The sequence below is a fragment of the Equus przewalskii genome, chromosome 10 (assembly GCF_037783145.1).
Source record: "Equus przewalskii isolate Varuska chromosome 10, EquPr2, whole genome shotgun sequence".
Taxonomy (NCBI): Eukaryota; Metazoa; Chordata; class Mammalia; order Perissodactyla; family Equidae; genus Equus; species Equus przewalskii.
The window spans coordinates 16,446,223-16,462,915 of record NC_091840.1 but is presented as its reverse complement, the minus strand read 5'-3'; the positions used below and the strand labels follow the sequence as shown (position 1 = coordinate 16,462,915).

The 16,693-nt window shown below is 48.4% G+C and overlaps 1 protein-coding gene across 17 annotated transcripts in view; it reads right to left on the bottom strand.

Annotated features, from left to right (window-relative positions):
• MARCHF10 (membrane associated ring-CH-type finger 10) overlaps nt 1-16,693 on the bottom strand; it is a 199,788-nt gene that overhangs the window by 2,764 nt on the left and 180,331 nt on the right. For 10 of the 17 annotated variants that reach the window (XM_070561712.1, XM_070561714.1, XM_070561715.1 and 7 more), the window contains 3 exons: nt 15,753-15,862; nt 6,526-6,639; nt 1,093-1,135 (listed from right to left, as the gene is read on the bottom strand). In XM_070561712.1, coding sequence (XP_070417813.1) covers nt 1,093-1,135; nt 6,526-6,639; nt 15,753-15,862 — 267 coding nt within the window. The remainder of the gene's footprint in view (nt 1-1,092; nt 1,136-6,525; nt 6,640-15,752; nt 15,863-16,693) is intronic. The other 7 variants (XM_070561709.1, XM_070561710.1, XM_070561716.1 and 4 more) reach the window with 1 other exon arrangement.

The following is a 16,693-nucleotide window of genomic DNA, read 5'->3' as shown; positions in this document are numbered from 1 at the left end:
CAACCGCGGTCGCACCAGGGACTGGGAGTCTCTGGGGTCCTTTTGTGATCGGAGGGAAGGGCCCTTCCCTCGTCCCTGAGAATGGCCAGCCCCGGTTCTGAGGACTGCGTGCCCTGAATAACAAACTGGGTTCTTTAAGGATCGTCCTCTGGGCCCCACCCTGTGGAGCTTTGAGCTGGTTCAGCTTCTCCTCCGGGCAGGTCTTTGGGGGTTCCCGAAAGCATCAGCGTGCCCGGCTGCCTCGGGGTCACCAGGGGCCCACCCCGTCGCCTGACTCGGAATCTCTGGGAGTGGCCCAGGAATCTATATTTTTGGTAAGCTCTCCAGGTGATTCTGATGGCAAAGCCAGTGTGGGAATCACTGTTCTATACCACTTAGGGCAGGCAATGGTAAAATTTCTCCCCGAAAGAACCTCTGGGGATGCAATTGCCACATTCCCCTCTGTGCACTGTAATGTTTATTCTCCCTGCTGATGGAGAAGTTCCTCGTGAGTCTGACTGCAAGCTCCCCTGCTTTCATTAAGCACATTTTCTTCTATGGCTTTTCTATGGGATAATGAGCCTGTCTGAAGACAGCTGCTCTGCCTCCTTTGAGGGACCTTTTTCAGGAGACCTGTTTTCCTTGTTCAACTTATGAATCCAGCAGACTCACTTGATTGCGCCAAATGGTGAGAAAATCCAATAAATCTAAAACTAGCTTGTGAATGAATGTGGTCCTTTTCGGTGACGGCTAAACAGCTCCTTTCCAGGGTTTAGAAGAAAACCCGAGAGGCTTCCCAAGTATTGGATGCTGGAGAATCCCAGCAAAGGAAAAGGAAAATCCTGCCGCAGGCCACCCTGTGCTCGGTGATACCGTCTTCCCTTTTGCTGGCCCCTTGCTTTCAGGATGGATTAAAATTCTTATCTGCTCTGCATCCAGCGCACTTGGACTCCTTTCCTGAGAGCTGTAGCTAGTTTCCCAAGCTCTGTGGGGTTATTTTTGCTCTGCGTGATGGTCAGTACTTCCTTCCACAGTATTCGGTTCAACACAGTGACAGAAAGAGAGTGAATTAGCAAACACCCTCAAAATGGCAGGACTGACCCCCAAACCTACTTTCATTTTCTTCCGGCCTGGGTTGTGGGTAATTTCTTGACAACTATGAGAAAGAAGACAACGAAAAATGAATTGTTTTTACAAAGCAGTTGTGAACAGATGTGTAATTCCCTAGTCTCAGGAACATTCTAGGAATCCCTTACATCACCTTAAAGGGGCAGAGAAAACAAGTGGAGGTGCCAAGGGCAGCGTTGATAGTCAGCACCTGTGGGGCTTAGCCCGTCCTAAAGACACCTAAAGCCAGCCGCAGTGGTAACCCAGGTCGCCTTTGCTGTTCCGGGGCTTCTAAATTTGGCAGTGTGAACAGACTTGCTTCCTTTCAGCAATTGATCTGAATAGCAGAATCCCATTCTGATGGTCCCAATCACATTGACAGGCCTGGGGGTGAAGGCTGTGCTAATTGGCCGCACTGGCTTTTAAACAATCGGTTGTATTCTCTGCCTGGCAGGAAGCAGCAGGCCCATCAAGGCTCTGGGCTCCCTCTTTGTTCTGATTTTATGGCATTTTGTGCCACAATAAGAAACACTATGTACTCCGTGGGAGCCCATTGTGCCAGGCTGCAAGGATGTGGGCTCCAGCGCTGATGGCTGGTGCTCTTTACCCCCCAGAGAAGAGGGGCTTTGTGACAGGCTGAGGGACAAAACAAGGGATGCCAGACACTGTTACTGGAGCAACTGTCTGGCCAGGTAGAGCCAGCTTTGGCCCTGGGTCCCTCTCACCTGCAGGCCAGGGGGAGGGCAGGATAAGGGTAGAATTTCTTCTAGGGTAGCAGTCCTGGGGACCTGGTAAATTATGTATCGAGACTGTGCTAACCACGCCCCCCCATTTTCTCCGGGCTGCTGAGCCGACCTCATCCTGCCTCTTGTCTGTGCCAGGCGATCGCTTCTGTCTAAACTACCTCACGCTCCACCAGGACACACCATCTTGGTGAGTAGGGAAGTTTTCCCAGCTGTGAGCCAAGACTGGGATTCCCGTATTTTGGGTAGATTTGGTCCTTTGAGGCAAGAGTTTTTGGGTTTGTAAGAATGGTGTGAATTTCTACAATTCCCAGCCTCACACCTGAATGGCAGGTGAGATTTTGGGCCTGTGAGATCTGAGAGCTACTTCAAGACCCCACCTGCCTCCCAGGCCAGCCACTGCTCTCCCCTCCCCCCTGTTTCATACAGGTGACAGTTTTCCTACGGGTGAAGTGTTAATACAGCACACCTGGGCAGAAGACAAAGGAGAGCGCTACCCCCAGGAGAGCACTGTAAAGATCCGGGGAAGGCCTGGGGTCCCTTCTGCCCTTTGCCCTTTAGCACACTGACAGGATTCCTTCTATTGTTTCACCTAGTTGAGTGAATCAGCCTAAGGGGTGTAGGGCAGCTGCCCTGGGCAGGCAGGGAGAGGAATTCAGGGTACAGGTACATTTCATTGAGGGGAATGGAGAACATGGTACAAACAAGACCTGTGGCTAGGAGAAAGCCTAGGGACAGGGGACTTTGGGGTAGCAGGCCCTGAATAATGGAGTGCCCCATGTAGGTGCTGAAAGGGAGAGAGGGGAGGCAAGGCAAGTCCACTTAGCTTCAACACACAGGCTGGCCCAGTGTCTGCGGCAGGTTAAAGAGTGAGCCAGGTGGGGTTATGTGAGGCTGGTAGGGTCCCCCGTTCTCTGGAGATGCTCCCACCATGAGTATCTGAAGTGAGAAAAGGCCAGTTTCCTGCTGAGCACTTGCAGAGAATACTGGTGAGTGCTTCCTTGGCCCCTACCTCACTTGGTGCTCACCCAAGCCTGTCCTCATCTCCAGTGCTCCCCACATGGGCCCCCTTACCCTGTCCATTGCAAAAGCCACCCAGCTCAGTTCTTCCCCTTCCAGCCCACACTCCACATGGCTGCTCCATTTATCTCTCAAAAATGCAGGTTTCCTGGCCTGCCAATCCTGGGCTAGACACCCTTTGGTGAGCTGCATACAAACCCTTACATCCTGCTCCCTGCCTATACCTCCAGGCTCACTTCCTGCCAGCCCCAGCCACACTGGACTCCTTGACTTTCCCAAACCTGCAAGCCTTTTCATGTCTCTGAGGCTTTGTGTTTCCTTCTGTATGGAATGCCCTTTCCCTCCCCTCCTACCCTTGTTTTGCTAAACTCTCTAAGGTTCAGTTCAGATATCACCTCCTCAGCTGATCTGTTGACAAGAGTGATCATGGAAGCAGCTTCACCACCAGGCTCCCAAAGTAGTGGGAAGATGTGGCAAAGAGTACAACCCAACTGGATTAAAAGCAAGTTTCTGAAACGTTGGCTTGTGTCCCTGAAGACCCTGCCTGGAGAGTCTGTCCTGGAGGAGGAGTGGGAGAGAGGGAGAGAACAGTGTCCCCTCCTGTCATCTAACTCTGTCCTATGTTCCTTACATCTGGCTCAAACGTCTATGATAATACAAGGCACATTTTTGATACTCTTGGTTATGTGTCTATCTTCTTTTAGACTTTGAGTCCCTTATAGGCAAGGAGTGTCTTGATCACCTTTGTATTCCCAGAATCTGGTTTAGAACCTGGCACATAGTAGGCATGCAGAAAATCTTTGAATAAATAAATATACCTTGAACTTGGGAGTGTTCCTTTACCTAGAATATCTTTCTCTCCACAAATTTGTACTATCACTTTCTCCAAAACATAACTTGAGACTGGCCTCCTGGAAGAAGGAGGTTCTGGTTCATTTGCTCATTGTTTGAGCATCAAAAAATACTTGAGTATCTACTATGTTCTAGACATTTTCTAGGCACTGGAAGACTGTGGGGTACAAAAGAGATAAGTGGTCCATGCACAGGTTGCTAATGATCATCCCCTAACCATCAGACCACATCCTTCTCTAGCAATCATGTAACACTTTTGTAACCACTAATTGCTTGTGGCATCCATAGTGCCTGGGACATGGTCAGCAGTCAAATACAATTCACTGTGTGCTCAGCATCATGGTGTAGAAGGCCTGGCTTTGCCTTCACACAGCTCACAACCTCGCTGGGGAGATAAACTGTTTGTTCCTGGGATCACTGGAAACCCCAGGAAGCCCCAACTAGGGACGATCTTGTGTTGTCAGTTTCACAGCCTCTAGGAATTCACTGGCTCCACTGGTCTCTTGACCAATTGCTACTTTCCACTTATTTCCTGATTTTCTAACTATGTAAGTCCCATCTTCCAACCTGCTCCTAAGCTCCTCAAAGAAAGGGACACATGGCATCTTGTCTGGTAGCCACATTCCCTGATTCCCACCTCAGCTCTTGATCCAGGCCAAGGCATGAGTGAATGAATGAATGAATGATCAGCACCATGAACAGGCATTCATCACTGGTTGTCTTAATGAGACACAACCGCAAAATGCCATGTGAATGGGTTCTCCAGTTCTCGTAGGTAAAGGAGAGGCAAGGAAGGTTTGTCTCCCAACGTAGTGCCTCTCTTTTGCTAAACATTACCCTCAGATTCTGAGTATTTCCTACAAGAAAATACTGACACTCAAATCCAGAAGAGTGTGAATTTGACAGAAGCCATTTGTTTTTCTACTTCCATTTGGGTACCTCTTAACTGGTTGTTTGTCCTGGTTCTTGCTTGGTGGTTTAGTGGGTGAGATCTATTTCAGGGTTTCTCAAGTTAAATGTAAACTTGTGGTGAGAGAAGAGTGTTGCCCCGTCCCTTCTGCTTCCTTCCACCCTGGTTCCCAGCATGCTCCTGTTGTCACTTATTGCTTATCTAGGATAGTTTTACCAGAAGTTTCTTCAGAGTCAATGCTTTAGGGCCTTGGTTTTCATCCACTGGGTTGTACTGTTTGTGTTTTCTCATGTCTGTTTTGCTGTCTTGGCAGCTAACGTTGCTTGCATTAGCTTGCTGCTGCTGTGGCCATCTGTAACCTATATCAAACCCTGGGAGCTTTGAAGTTCAATGTGCAATAAAAAGTTCATTAAAAAGATGTGGAATCATGAAAACGAGGTTACAGAAATGTTAACAAAAGATCATTTCCTGCTTCCTGTACTTTTTTTTCCTTTCTTTTTTTTAAATGTATTTCTCTGAGGAATTTATGTCACCGTTAAAACTACGGAAGAGTTAAAGGAAGGACAGGCCCAGGTCAACAAGAGGGTGAGATTCCTGAGGAGATATCTTGGCAAGGACCTGGACTATTTTCTCAATTGAGAGCTCAGTGTATGAGGGGAGAATTTAAGCCAGAAAAAAGTAGGGACAAATGTAGAATTCTTATGACTAATGGTTTGAACCCAGCGTTTTTAATAGGAATGGCTCCAAATGGATGGCAGCAGGCCCCAGGTATGCGAGGTCTGCTGCTCATAAGGAACACTGGGAATCACTGAGGTCCAGCCTCCAGGTGGTGACCGCTGTCGGCTGATGCCTCTTGTCCACTTGAGGTAGAAAAGGAGGGAGACACAAGGAGAGACAGAGAGAGAGAGAAGAAAGAGAAGAGAAAGAATGGAACATGGGATCGGGTGGCAGTGTCACTAAAACTGCCTTGTGGCACATTGGTGGCTTGTCCACTGCCGCACTGGCTTACCTTCTGGTCATGACCTCCTGACAGGAGCAGAGGTCAAGTTTCAAGCCTCAGGGGGTGTACTGGGAATACAAAACACTGAAAGTGTATCAGCCCCTGGTATGGCCTTAAGGTAAGGGAGGCGCCCCTGGTCTGCCAGTAGTCTCTCCTGCTCCAGCCACAGAGAGGCGTTTAACCAAGAGGGAAGTCCCTTGGGGCTCAGGGTTCTGACTTGATAATGACCAAGTGTACTTGGACACTTCAGAGGTCGGTCTGTCCATCTCCCATATTTTGATTGACTTTGCTATGACCAGGCTCCAGTGAGCAGCTATCTGAGCTTCTCCCTCCACACCACGCGGCCTCCTAGAGCACCCTCTGTTCTCTTGTTAAAGGAAGGGGAGCACAGATGATCACTCCTGGTGAATACATGGTCATTTCTCTAATGACAAATGGTGACACCATCAGCACCTTTATTTCTTGGCACACACACTCACAGACACAGGAATGATGTAGCCTGGGATCCAAAGCAACATTAACAGCCCTCTGTGGGGGCGGGTCCCTGTTTTTCATGGACCCTCCATGGCGGGGCAGTAGGCATGCTCACACATAAAGCACACCCAGCCCAGCAGCCTTGCTAGCCTCTATTTTGGGGGTAAATATCCCTAGAGTCTCACTTGCTTATATGACCATTAATAACCGTTTAATTACTACTCATGTTTAATAGTAAGCAATTATGTGATTATCACTCACCTTTCAGCCAGAGGGCCACTGTGCATACACTTAGCAGCCACTAAGTCTTAGTCCTAATGATGACAGTGCCATATCCTACCAAGTGACCGTGAGGACCTCAACAGATCGCACATCTAATAAACAACACCGCAAGGCCTTTGAGACTGATGCCGGATGGCCGAGGTCGGAGCCAGACTTACCCTCTCTCTCGCAATCCGGTTGTAGTTGAGTCTCATGAGTTCCGCAAACCTCTGCTCGTAGAGGTGAAGCAGCAGCACCAGGTACAAGCCTGAATTCATCAGCTCATTTTGTGCCTAAATTTGGAAAAGAAAGCTCTTAAGTTCATCTAGAAAATATTCCTGATCTAAATCATGGGGTGGAGGGTAGCAAGGCCAACGGGTGACAAGAAATGGGACGAGAGCCCAAACCCCAAGCCTGCCTTGGGGACCAGAGAACAGAGCAGGAGGGGATCCAGGGTGGAGGCCCGGCAGCCAGCCTGGAATTTTTTACGACCTAGTGGAGGATGCCCCCAAAAAGCTCCAGGCTCGATCCCACGCCGTGAACATTTATTGAGCAGTTACGTGTCAAAGCCCTGAGCTGGGTGTTGTGGGGAACACGGGGCAAAAGGTTTCAGCTCCCTGCTGGGACCCCATCATCTGACGTGGGAGAGCACCTCACTCGTAAACAGCTCCAGTACCAGCTGGATATGTCAGTGCCACGATGCAGATACAAAGGGGAAGATAGAGACCGATTGAGTGTGACATGGGGAGCCTTCTCTGATGGTCCTTAAAGGGTGAGAGGGACTTTAGTAGGTGGCTATGTCTCAGGCAAAACTCCTACTCACTAGTGTGGCTGGAGTAGATGAGGAAGGTGTTTGTTTTGGATTTAAAAAAAAATTTGGCTTGGTCTGGGGAGATGGTGAGGTGAGACCACATTAGGCAGAACTGAGGAGATCGGACATCATGTTGGATGTGCGTATGTAGCTATTAGCCTCGGAGCAGAGGAGTAAATATGATGAGATGTGTGTCTTAGGAAAGCAAACTTTTCTATGGAAGAATCTGGAACACAGATGCCGTGGGGGCATCTCCCTCTACAACTGGGCTTAATGATTGTTCCTCACCCTGGCTGGTCTATTACCCACCCTGGCTGATCTATTACCATTTAACTCCCAAAGAGTGTGTGTCTGGCAGGGTCTCACATGACCCTGTGAACCTCTGGGCCTTTGCTCATGCTCTTCCATGTTTGGTCTGTTGGCTTGTTTCTGTGCCTCTGTTTTGAATGCCCTCTCCAACCTTTCTACCAGGCTGTGTGCAAAACTTCCTTTACAGCTGCCACAATATCACCTCCTTGTAGAAGCCTTCCTGAGGAATCTCATTTGCTCCAGTCATTCTCTAACTCCCTGCTCCTAAGCATTTGTCTTTATTTTGCACAGTGCGTCTTGTACTTGTTAACGTTTTTACTTTTTCTTGGTGGGTGGGTTGGGTTTTATTTTTCTCACTGGTGCTTAGGACGTAGGAAGGTCCATGGGGAGGATCTGGCCGTCTGGCTGACCACAGCTCCTCTGTCCTCAGCTGCTTTGGTGGTCTGTGCTACAGGGCCTCACCCTGTGGACCCTTCTCAGACCTTCAATAAATTAGCGGCATTAGTAACGATGCCTCCCCCTCTGCCGCTCCAACCCCCCATCTGTCCTCGTGCCAGTCCCTGAGGGTGGGCTCCAGGACAGGCCAGCCGGTGCGCAGGAAGCCTTGAGGGGCTAAAATCCCCAGCAGAGAGTGTGGCCCTTTACGTCACCCTTGGGGAAGTCGGATCTGTGACTGTTTCCCCAGGATAACCGAAGCCTGGACTGGGTGCAGTGACCACCTCAGCGCCTCTTCCTTCCTTCTGCAGCAGCCCGAGGCCTTCAGGGCCCATCTCCCTGTTCCCATTCCCTCGAGGGAAGCTCAGGAAGCTGGTGCAGAACACACCTCTTCCGAGATGAAGCAGCTGCCAGAAAAGGTGCCCATGCAGAGCAAGGATAGATGTGCTCTTCCTTCTGAATTGGGGACAACTCCTTATCCTGGTGACAGCTGGCCCCGAGGTCACTGCCCAAGGGCCTTCTACTGCACTACAGACCGGTGTTTAAAGGCTCTCGTCAACTGTCCTTAGCGGTTAGCCTCTTATTTTTAGCCTTCGGTCATGTTTTCTGTGTTCTTCTGACCTTGGCCTAAGTGGGCAGAGAGGAAGTTGCTTGTTTTCACTTTTTCTGTTTTCATTGCCTCCTCCCACCTTCCCCATGAGTCATGCCTCTTTTAAGGTCTGTCTGGAAAGCCACCTCCTCTGGGAAGCCTTCCTAACCTGCACTTTAGCTTTTCCACACAAACCAAGCCTTGTCCCCTGTTTGCGTCTCTGGGTGGCCGTGGCCGCCTCCTAGGGCTGCCGGTGGCTTTCTCTCCAGCACTCTCTTATCCAGTAAGCTGTTTTGCTCAGAGACACTCAGATGCATAATGGCAAATCAATCAGCTAGAAAATGGCTCGGAACTATCAGGTTTGTCAAAGCATTCAGGGAAATCATTTACTTTTTATGGCTCAATAAGACCCAGAGGCATGCAGATGGGAAAATATCCACTAATGTTTTCTGCAGATAATTTGAAAAGTCACTTCTAGCAGATTGTGTCTCTTCTCTAGTCTGTGGGAAGGAAGCCGTCACACGGCGCCATAAATCTCACTGGCCCGGCTCCTTTCTGTGTGCTCTTCGCAGAGCTTGTGATGCTGACAAAGGGGCTTTGACCAATCAGAGCAGGCGTTTCATAGTCACCTCCTCGGAGTCATCCTTTATACTTCAAGCCACAAGTGGGAGGGGTTTGAGTTCCATGGTATTTGCTGGGCGAGGGCAATATGAACGAGGTTTTGGAGCGTTATTTATTGGAGCTACTCGTGACCCACCCCTCCCATGACCCCATCGCATCCCACTTGGAGGCCGTGTGCGGTGTATGGCATGGGGTGGGAGGAGGGGATGGAGCCTTGAAAGGGAAAAGGCCTCTGAAGCAGTGGACTGGAGCTCTGGAGCACTCAGCCCGTCTGCCAGATGTCTTTCTTTCTTTTCTCCTGTCCTCCTGCATGTTGTTAATATTCATTTCCACCAGGAGATTTGCTCCTGGTGGAAATTCTGTAGATAGTGCTCACTCAAAGGAGCAGACAGCCTGGCTGAACAGTCTATCACGTCTTCAGATATGTTCAAGAGATGCTCCCAGGTGTGAGGGTGATTAGGTGACTGTGTGTGTCCAAGGACATCTGTCCATGGCTGAGATGGAGCCAGGCCAGGCCTGTGCTTCAGAGCAATGCAGCCAGAGTCCCGCTGAGACCCTCCTGTGCTGCGGGGCCAAGAGGCAGAAGCACATCTCCATCACACAGTGGCCATGGGTCCCCCGAGTGGGTGGCCTGGGGCCGTCTAGTGCTGTGACTTTGGGCAAAGAATTTTAACTGTGAATAACCAGAGTGACTCCATTTATGAAAACACAGGAACTTCTGTTCTGCCTGTTTCTCCAAGGCATCGTGGCAAAATGAACTAATGCAAGCGGATGTAGGATTTTGCAAAACAAAAGCATCCTATAAGAGACAAGAATACAAGGTAGGATTTGGGGCAAGGACTGCTTGTGTCTGTTTGCTCCTGTTCTCTGGTGCCTCGCCCAGTGCCTGGTGTACCGTGTGTGTGTGCTCAAGAAACATGTACAGATGAAAAAATGAGAAAAAACTGCATACTTTTGGACCATTCAGCCATGACTTTTGACTCTAGTGGCTCCAACTTTCACATACATCAGAATTACTGAGAGGGCCTTCTAAAACATAGTTGCTGGGCACTGCCACCCACCCCCCAGGTTCTGATTCAGTGGGTCTGGGGTGGGGCCCCAGAATGTGCATTTCTAGCATTTCTAACAAGTTCGCAGGTGAGGCTGATATTACTGGTCTGGGGACCACCCATCTAAGAACCACTGCTCTAGACGGAGGATCAACAGTTGGCAGCCAATAAGCTGAATCTGGCCTGCAGGTGTGCTCTGATGGGAGGGAAGGAAATGAACATCTTTAGCTGGGGCGAGTACTCTCCATTTTGCCACAATTGCCACCACTCCCTATTGTAGGACACCTGGAAGATTCTGATCAATTTTTATCTACCTGGCCTCTATGGCATTTGAGTGTATAACCTGTGACCTAAACTTTTCTTAAACCTGCTTTCTCCTGGTCTGTTTTGGGGCCTGGGTTGTTATTTGGAGCTCTACTTGTTACTATCCAGGAGTTCTTCCTTCTGGTAAAATCTGAGGGTCCCAATCAGAGCCAAGTACGCCTCCTATTTCCAGATTCACACTCACAGGAGGAGATGTGGAGTTGCTGCACAGGCAGCACTACCAAGACACGGGCAGTGGGTGCAGAATGCCTGTTGGGCTTAATTTTTTTTTAAAGATTGTCACCTGAGCTCACATCTGTGGCCAATCTTCTTTTTTTTCTCTTCTTCTACGTCTTCTCCCCAAAGCCCCCCAGTACATAGGTGTATATTCTAGTTGTAGTCCTTCTGGCTCTGCTATGTGGGACGCTGCCTCAGCATGGCCTAGATGAGCAGTGGTAGGTCCGTGCCCAGGATCTGAACCGGCAAAACCCTGGGCTGCCAAAGCAAGGTGCGTGAACTTAACCACTTGGCAACGGGGCCGGCCCCTGTTGGGCTTAATATTCAGGCATCCTGGAGTAAGGAGGGAAGGAGAGCTGAACAGCCACAAGCCCTCACAGGCCTATGATTAGACAACTAGGAGCCAGCATCCCAAAAGTGCTTACCAGGTCCAGGGGCCCTACAGCTGCTTTAGCCCCATGGGACCACTCTCCAGACAGCCTATAAGAGTTCCTAATCTAGCTACTCGAAGTCCACTGACAAGCCTTGACCCAACAGGGCCCCTGTGGGAACCACCGAGTGTCTGAGAGATGTGGGAGTAATCAGGTTTCAGTGTCCTGCTAGTGCCCACGGGCCACTAACTCTGCCCCTACTCAGGTGCATAGAACCAAACCAGGGAAACATATTCTGGTCTAAGCCCCTCTGTACCCTCAGAGACCACTGACGTGCTGGTCGGGCACCTAAAGGGCATGACCCCAGTCTGTGGTCAGATCTTGAGGGCGGTCTCTGTCTTGGAGATCTCAGACTTCGCCCTCAAGGGCATGTGGACAGGGGGCTCACTCCTCTTTCTCCTTCCTGCTCGTAAACATCGCTTCTGTGGGGAGGACTTCCTGGTCTTGAAGGCGGGGCAGACTCCTCTGCGGCTGTTCCCGCAGCTGCCTGCTCATCGCTTGTGCCGTTCCTCCTCACCAGGCTTATGGCTCCCTATGGTCTCGCTATTAGAAGGCAGTGACTGTGTTTGTCTTGGGCACCATGGTATCTCCAGCACAGTAGCTGACAGTAGGCAGTCAATAAGTTTTCAAAGTTAGTTAAACTTTTATGTTATGTGTACTTTGCCACACTTAAAAAAAATCAAGGGGCTGGCCCAGTGGCTTAGTAGGCCAGTTTGGTACACTCTGCTTTGGTGGCCCAAGTTTGCAGGTTTGGATCTCGGGCGTGGACCTACACTATTCATCAAGCCATGCTGTGGCAGTGACCCATATACAAAATAGAGGAAGACTGGCAACAGATGTTAGCTCAAGGCCAATCTTCCTCACCAAAAAACAAAAAAACCCCACACAACCCAAATTTGCACCTGGTCCCATCCCAGACAAATTAAATCAGAACCTCTGGGTCTGGGCCTGGGCATTTAATTAAAAAAAGACATTCAGCTAAATGTCAGTTTTAATATGGGAGACTGTGGTGTGTTTATGATTGCCATAATTAAAGAAAAGCAAAAAAAAAATCTAAACGAGAATAATGCATAAGAAAATAAGTTAGTGAGTCAGCTAGTTAAGTTAGTCACGGTCAAGAGAGAGCCAGATTGAGCGGAAGCCAGTCCTAGGCTTCTTTCGGTTCTGTCCCTTTCTTTGTACATGTCTCTATTCGGCACCAGCTACCCTACTTCTCAAGAAGGAAACCTGTTTGCCAGGAATGAACAGAACTGAGGGTTGGCCAAGAGAGGCCAGATGAGCCCCGATGAGCCAAAGTTTGGGAGCCAGGGGAGGGGCCCGGACCTCAGAAGCACCAGTGCACACGTCAGCCATGGCCCAGCTGAGGGCCTCCCACCAGGGGCGAGTCGAGCTTGCGTTACATCCTCCACATCTTTGCGTGAAACAACCGCTACTTGGGGCTCGATCCCTGGACTTGTCTCAGTCACGCTCCCCTAGTGTTTCAAGTTTCACTCAGACAGTTAGCAAACAGGCACTATTAAGCTCCCAGCAGGCCACGGAACAGTCAGAACTGCTGTGAAGTCTGAGCCCTCCACCGCCTTCCAGCAGCAGATAAATACTGCACGTCGGTTCTTGGGACCGTCGTCCCTCTGCCAGGGTGGGTCTGTCAAGCCAGTTTCTACCTGTGATTATCAGGAGGGGCATTTTCCAAAAGGCTTTGATGGCCTGTCAAGTTCTCACTGAAACTAATTTAGACTGTTTTCTGCTTCCATGTAGAATAATTACTGTGCTGGATACTTTCCATTTTCTCCTCCAGGTCTGTTTTCCACCCTGCTCTGTGGCTTAGAGGCTGATCTCAAGGATTGCGTGAGGTAGGCTCCCTTGTCTTCTGGCTTCCCACTGGGTTTGGCCAATGGGAGGCCCTAGCAGGAGACCAGAGGGCGGGAGGAGAGAGAAGCTGGGGTAATTGTTCCCTTGTTCCCTCTCTGCTGGGCAGCGGTGTGGCGAGGCCTGCTTTCTCCTGCTGAAAGTCAGAGGCTGTTGGTGACGCTCTCCTGTAGCTATGGCTCTCCTGATCCTGCTAACAGCCCCTCCCCTTGTCACTTCAAGCCTGCAGGTGGTCACATTGCCAGTCTGAGGATGCTCAGTCGTTCCTTGTTGGCTTCTTTTACTGCTCACGTCTTTGCCCTCCTCACTCACCCCTGTTGAGTGTGCCACCGTCTCTCTCCTGCCCAGATGTTGGCTGACACAATTATTTCACAGGAATGTGCCTGTAGCTGGTTCTGTCAGCTGGTAGGAGGCAGGGATCCCAAGGATCTGGGTATGACCCTGGGTGGGCCAGTTGGCTTTATTCAGTGATGGACTCTGGCCTGGTCCTGGTGCGCTTAGCTTTCTCCCTGGAGTAGCAGAGGGCTTGGGCGTCTGTGTGGAGGTCACGTGGCGGTTCTTGTTTACTGCGAGCTTCTCTGTGCAGGCACAGTACTAGGTGATAGGCTATCCCTAGTGTCTCAAGTTTCACTCAGACAGTTAGGTCTTTTCCTACAGTCAGTGACAGGTCTTTTCCTACACGCAACCCTACGAGGTGGGAACTGTCATCTCCCACTTCCCACAGATGATAGAACTGAGATCCAGAGAGTTTGTGTAGCTTCCCCAAGGTCACACGGCAACTTTGGGGAGGGGAATAGGATCTAGGTTCACGTGTTAGTCAAAGCTGGTGTGCTTTTCCGTGGGATGGGCTGCCTCCAGCTACTTGAGTGTATACATTTTAGCACAACTAGAAAAATTTGCTGTTAGAGAGTCAATTCTACAAATACCACTCGTAAACCAACAGTATATGATGGCAGCAGGAGAACAATGTGGAAATACTTGGGCCAAAAGAAATCTTTCCTAGACAAGACATTTCCCTGGGCTGTACCGTGTCTGTGATGTCTGCAGACCATTCTGGTAGTATTCCGGGTAACCTGGCCTCATCTGGACTTATCCTTCTCAGGAATTCTGACAGGCTCCGTTTCCTGAAATAATCTATTCTTTGAGATGACCACACAGAACTTGTCTGCACCCTGGCTGGTACCCTGACCTCAGGCACTCAGAAGGCCTGGTTCCTTTCAATATTTTGACTCCAACATCCTCAGGGTTTAAGAATGTGAGTTGCTTCTGTTTTTCGTCTCAGATCTCAGTGCCTGGGGTTTATCACTGAGTGATTCAAGACCCTCACAATGTATGGGCCCAAAATATTGAATTATATCTCAAGAAATCGTTTCTTTCTTCTTCCCCTCCTCCCTCCCTTCCTTCCTTCCACTTCCTGATAGCCGATCTCTGCAGTGCTGGTATGGCACTATGCCCATTATATCAAACTTACTGGTTGTGCTGTTCAAATCTCCATTCCTATCGATATTTTGTCCTTTTGTCTATACGCCTCAGGATTTTAAAAAAGTAACTACAGAATTTTGCAGACTCACATGCACCATTTTGACTCAGCTGTGCTATTTGCAAAAAAAAAGGTCTGGATACAGGCTAATGATATGAAAGCCATAGTGACTTCTCCTCTGAAGGGTGACATTTAGTTACTAACAATGATTTTATAGCTTTAAAATTATGTGCGTTACAGTCATGATTATGAATCATTTTTTCTAATCACATTATGAGGAAGGTCAGTCTTAAATTATAATGGTAATGATGGGCTATTTTCATTTGATAAATATTTATTGACTGCTTATTATGTGCAAGGCACTTTCTAGATTACCACCAGTAGAAATATAATGTGAGCCACAAATGCAAGCCACCTGTGTAATCTGAAAATTCCTAGTAGCCACATTAAAGAAATAAAAAGAACCTGGTGAAATTAATTTTAACAATATATTTTATTTAATCCAATATATCCAAAATATTATTTTGACATCTAATTAATATAAATTTATTTGTGTGGTTTTTTACACTCTTTTTTTTTGTACTGAGTCTTTGAAATTCAGTGTGTATTTGACACTTAACGGCACATCTTGACTGGAAGTAGCCCCTGTTCGTTAGCCGTATGTGGCTTGTGGCTTCCACATTGGGCAGTGCAGTTGTAAACACAAGATTGTTTGTCTGAGAACTGGGCAATTAACTATTATCTTGGGCATAAGTCACCTTCCCATCTAAGGTTAACACTCTTTCACAGTATTAGAATTGCAATCCAAATTCCCCAGGAGAGTTAATTCACCAAATGTTAGCAAGCACACAGTAGGCACTTACTACATGTTTATTAACCTTGAGTAAAGTAGTTTCTTATCACCCCAGAGTTACTTGATATATCAGTTGGGGACCATTTCCTCCAAGACCGTGATTTTTTTTTGTTTTCTCTTGCTGCTATTAAACTTAAATTACTTCAGCAAATTTGGGCGTGGAGCTTGCCAGACTTTTTGCTATTTCTGTGTGTCCAATTGGCTACTGCAGCTTCCTACTTTTGTCTCTGACAGAGCAGGACCTCAACCCAGGGTGGGTGACCAACACTCTCCAACGGTCCAATGATCCAATTTAGTAACAGGTCTTCTCGGAGAAGTGAGCTAAATGGACACTCCCAGACGCCCCCCATGCTCGAGCCCTCTACATTCCTGGTATGAGGGACAGGGTCTCCTTGAGGAGACGGGGCGTGAGTGCCTCTTACCCGGGACTGCTGATGCTTCTGGTAGAACTCGGTCACGTTAAAATCATTCAGATCGACCAGCAGGCCTTGCTTACACATCTCACAGGCCTTCACAGCGCCTAGGTCCGCTCCTTAAATTAAAGAATTCCTTGTTACATATAACCCTGGGTCTTTCTCTATTGACTCTTTGAGTCTTTTTGTGTTGACATTTTGAGAGCAAACTTCTGTGTGTTATGAATTCTGAATTTCAGTAACCTTTTTCAAGTCAGCCATCTTCTGTAGAAAATGACCTTGAATCTGAGATCTGAAGATTTTCCTTTGTCATCATTTTTATTATTATGCAAACTTCATATAAGTGAAATTCTCATGACTTTTAAATAACAGTTCTTGCTTTCTATTTAACTGTAAACATACTGGTTCATAAAATTGGAATTGCTACAGGGAGGCTGAGAGTCTGTAAAACAGATGTTTGCCAAAAGAGGGAATATTGGGGCATATGTTGTTGTTGTTTTCTGGCAGACCTAACACAGGTCCAAGCAAATAAATTAGTGAGGACCAAATTGATGGCAGAAGCTATCTTCAAGCTATGGTTTAAGAATCTGCCTGGACTCCTGCCCAGGTGACTTCCCACCTGAGGAAGTGGGGAGCCAGGGGCCATGTGTGCGGACTAGTCCAGCAGTATCTGGGGCCAGCACCTGATCCTGAGCTCAGCCTCATTTGGGAAAAGAAACATGAGAAGGCTTCCTTTATTGCTGTTTTGTTTTTTTTCAAATGTGCATTCTAGATCAGCATTTTTCCTCTGTTTATCCCATTCCCCAATGCAAAAGTGGAAGATGCAGAACTGTGGCTGTTACCTCTAAGTGAACATCCTGCCGTACGCCTTTCCCCCTCGTGTAGTTGCTGCATTTGGCTAATGATGTACTGGTGTTTATTTTATGCATCAGAAGATAGAGGACTAATTA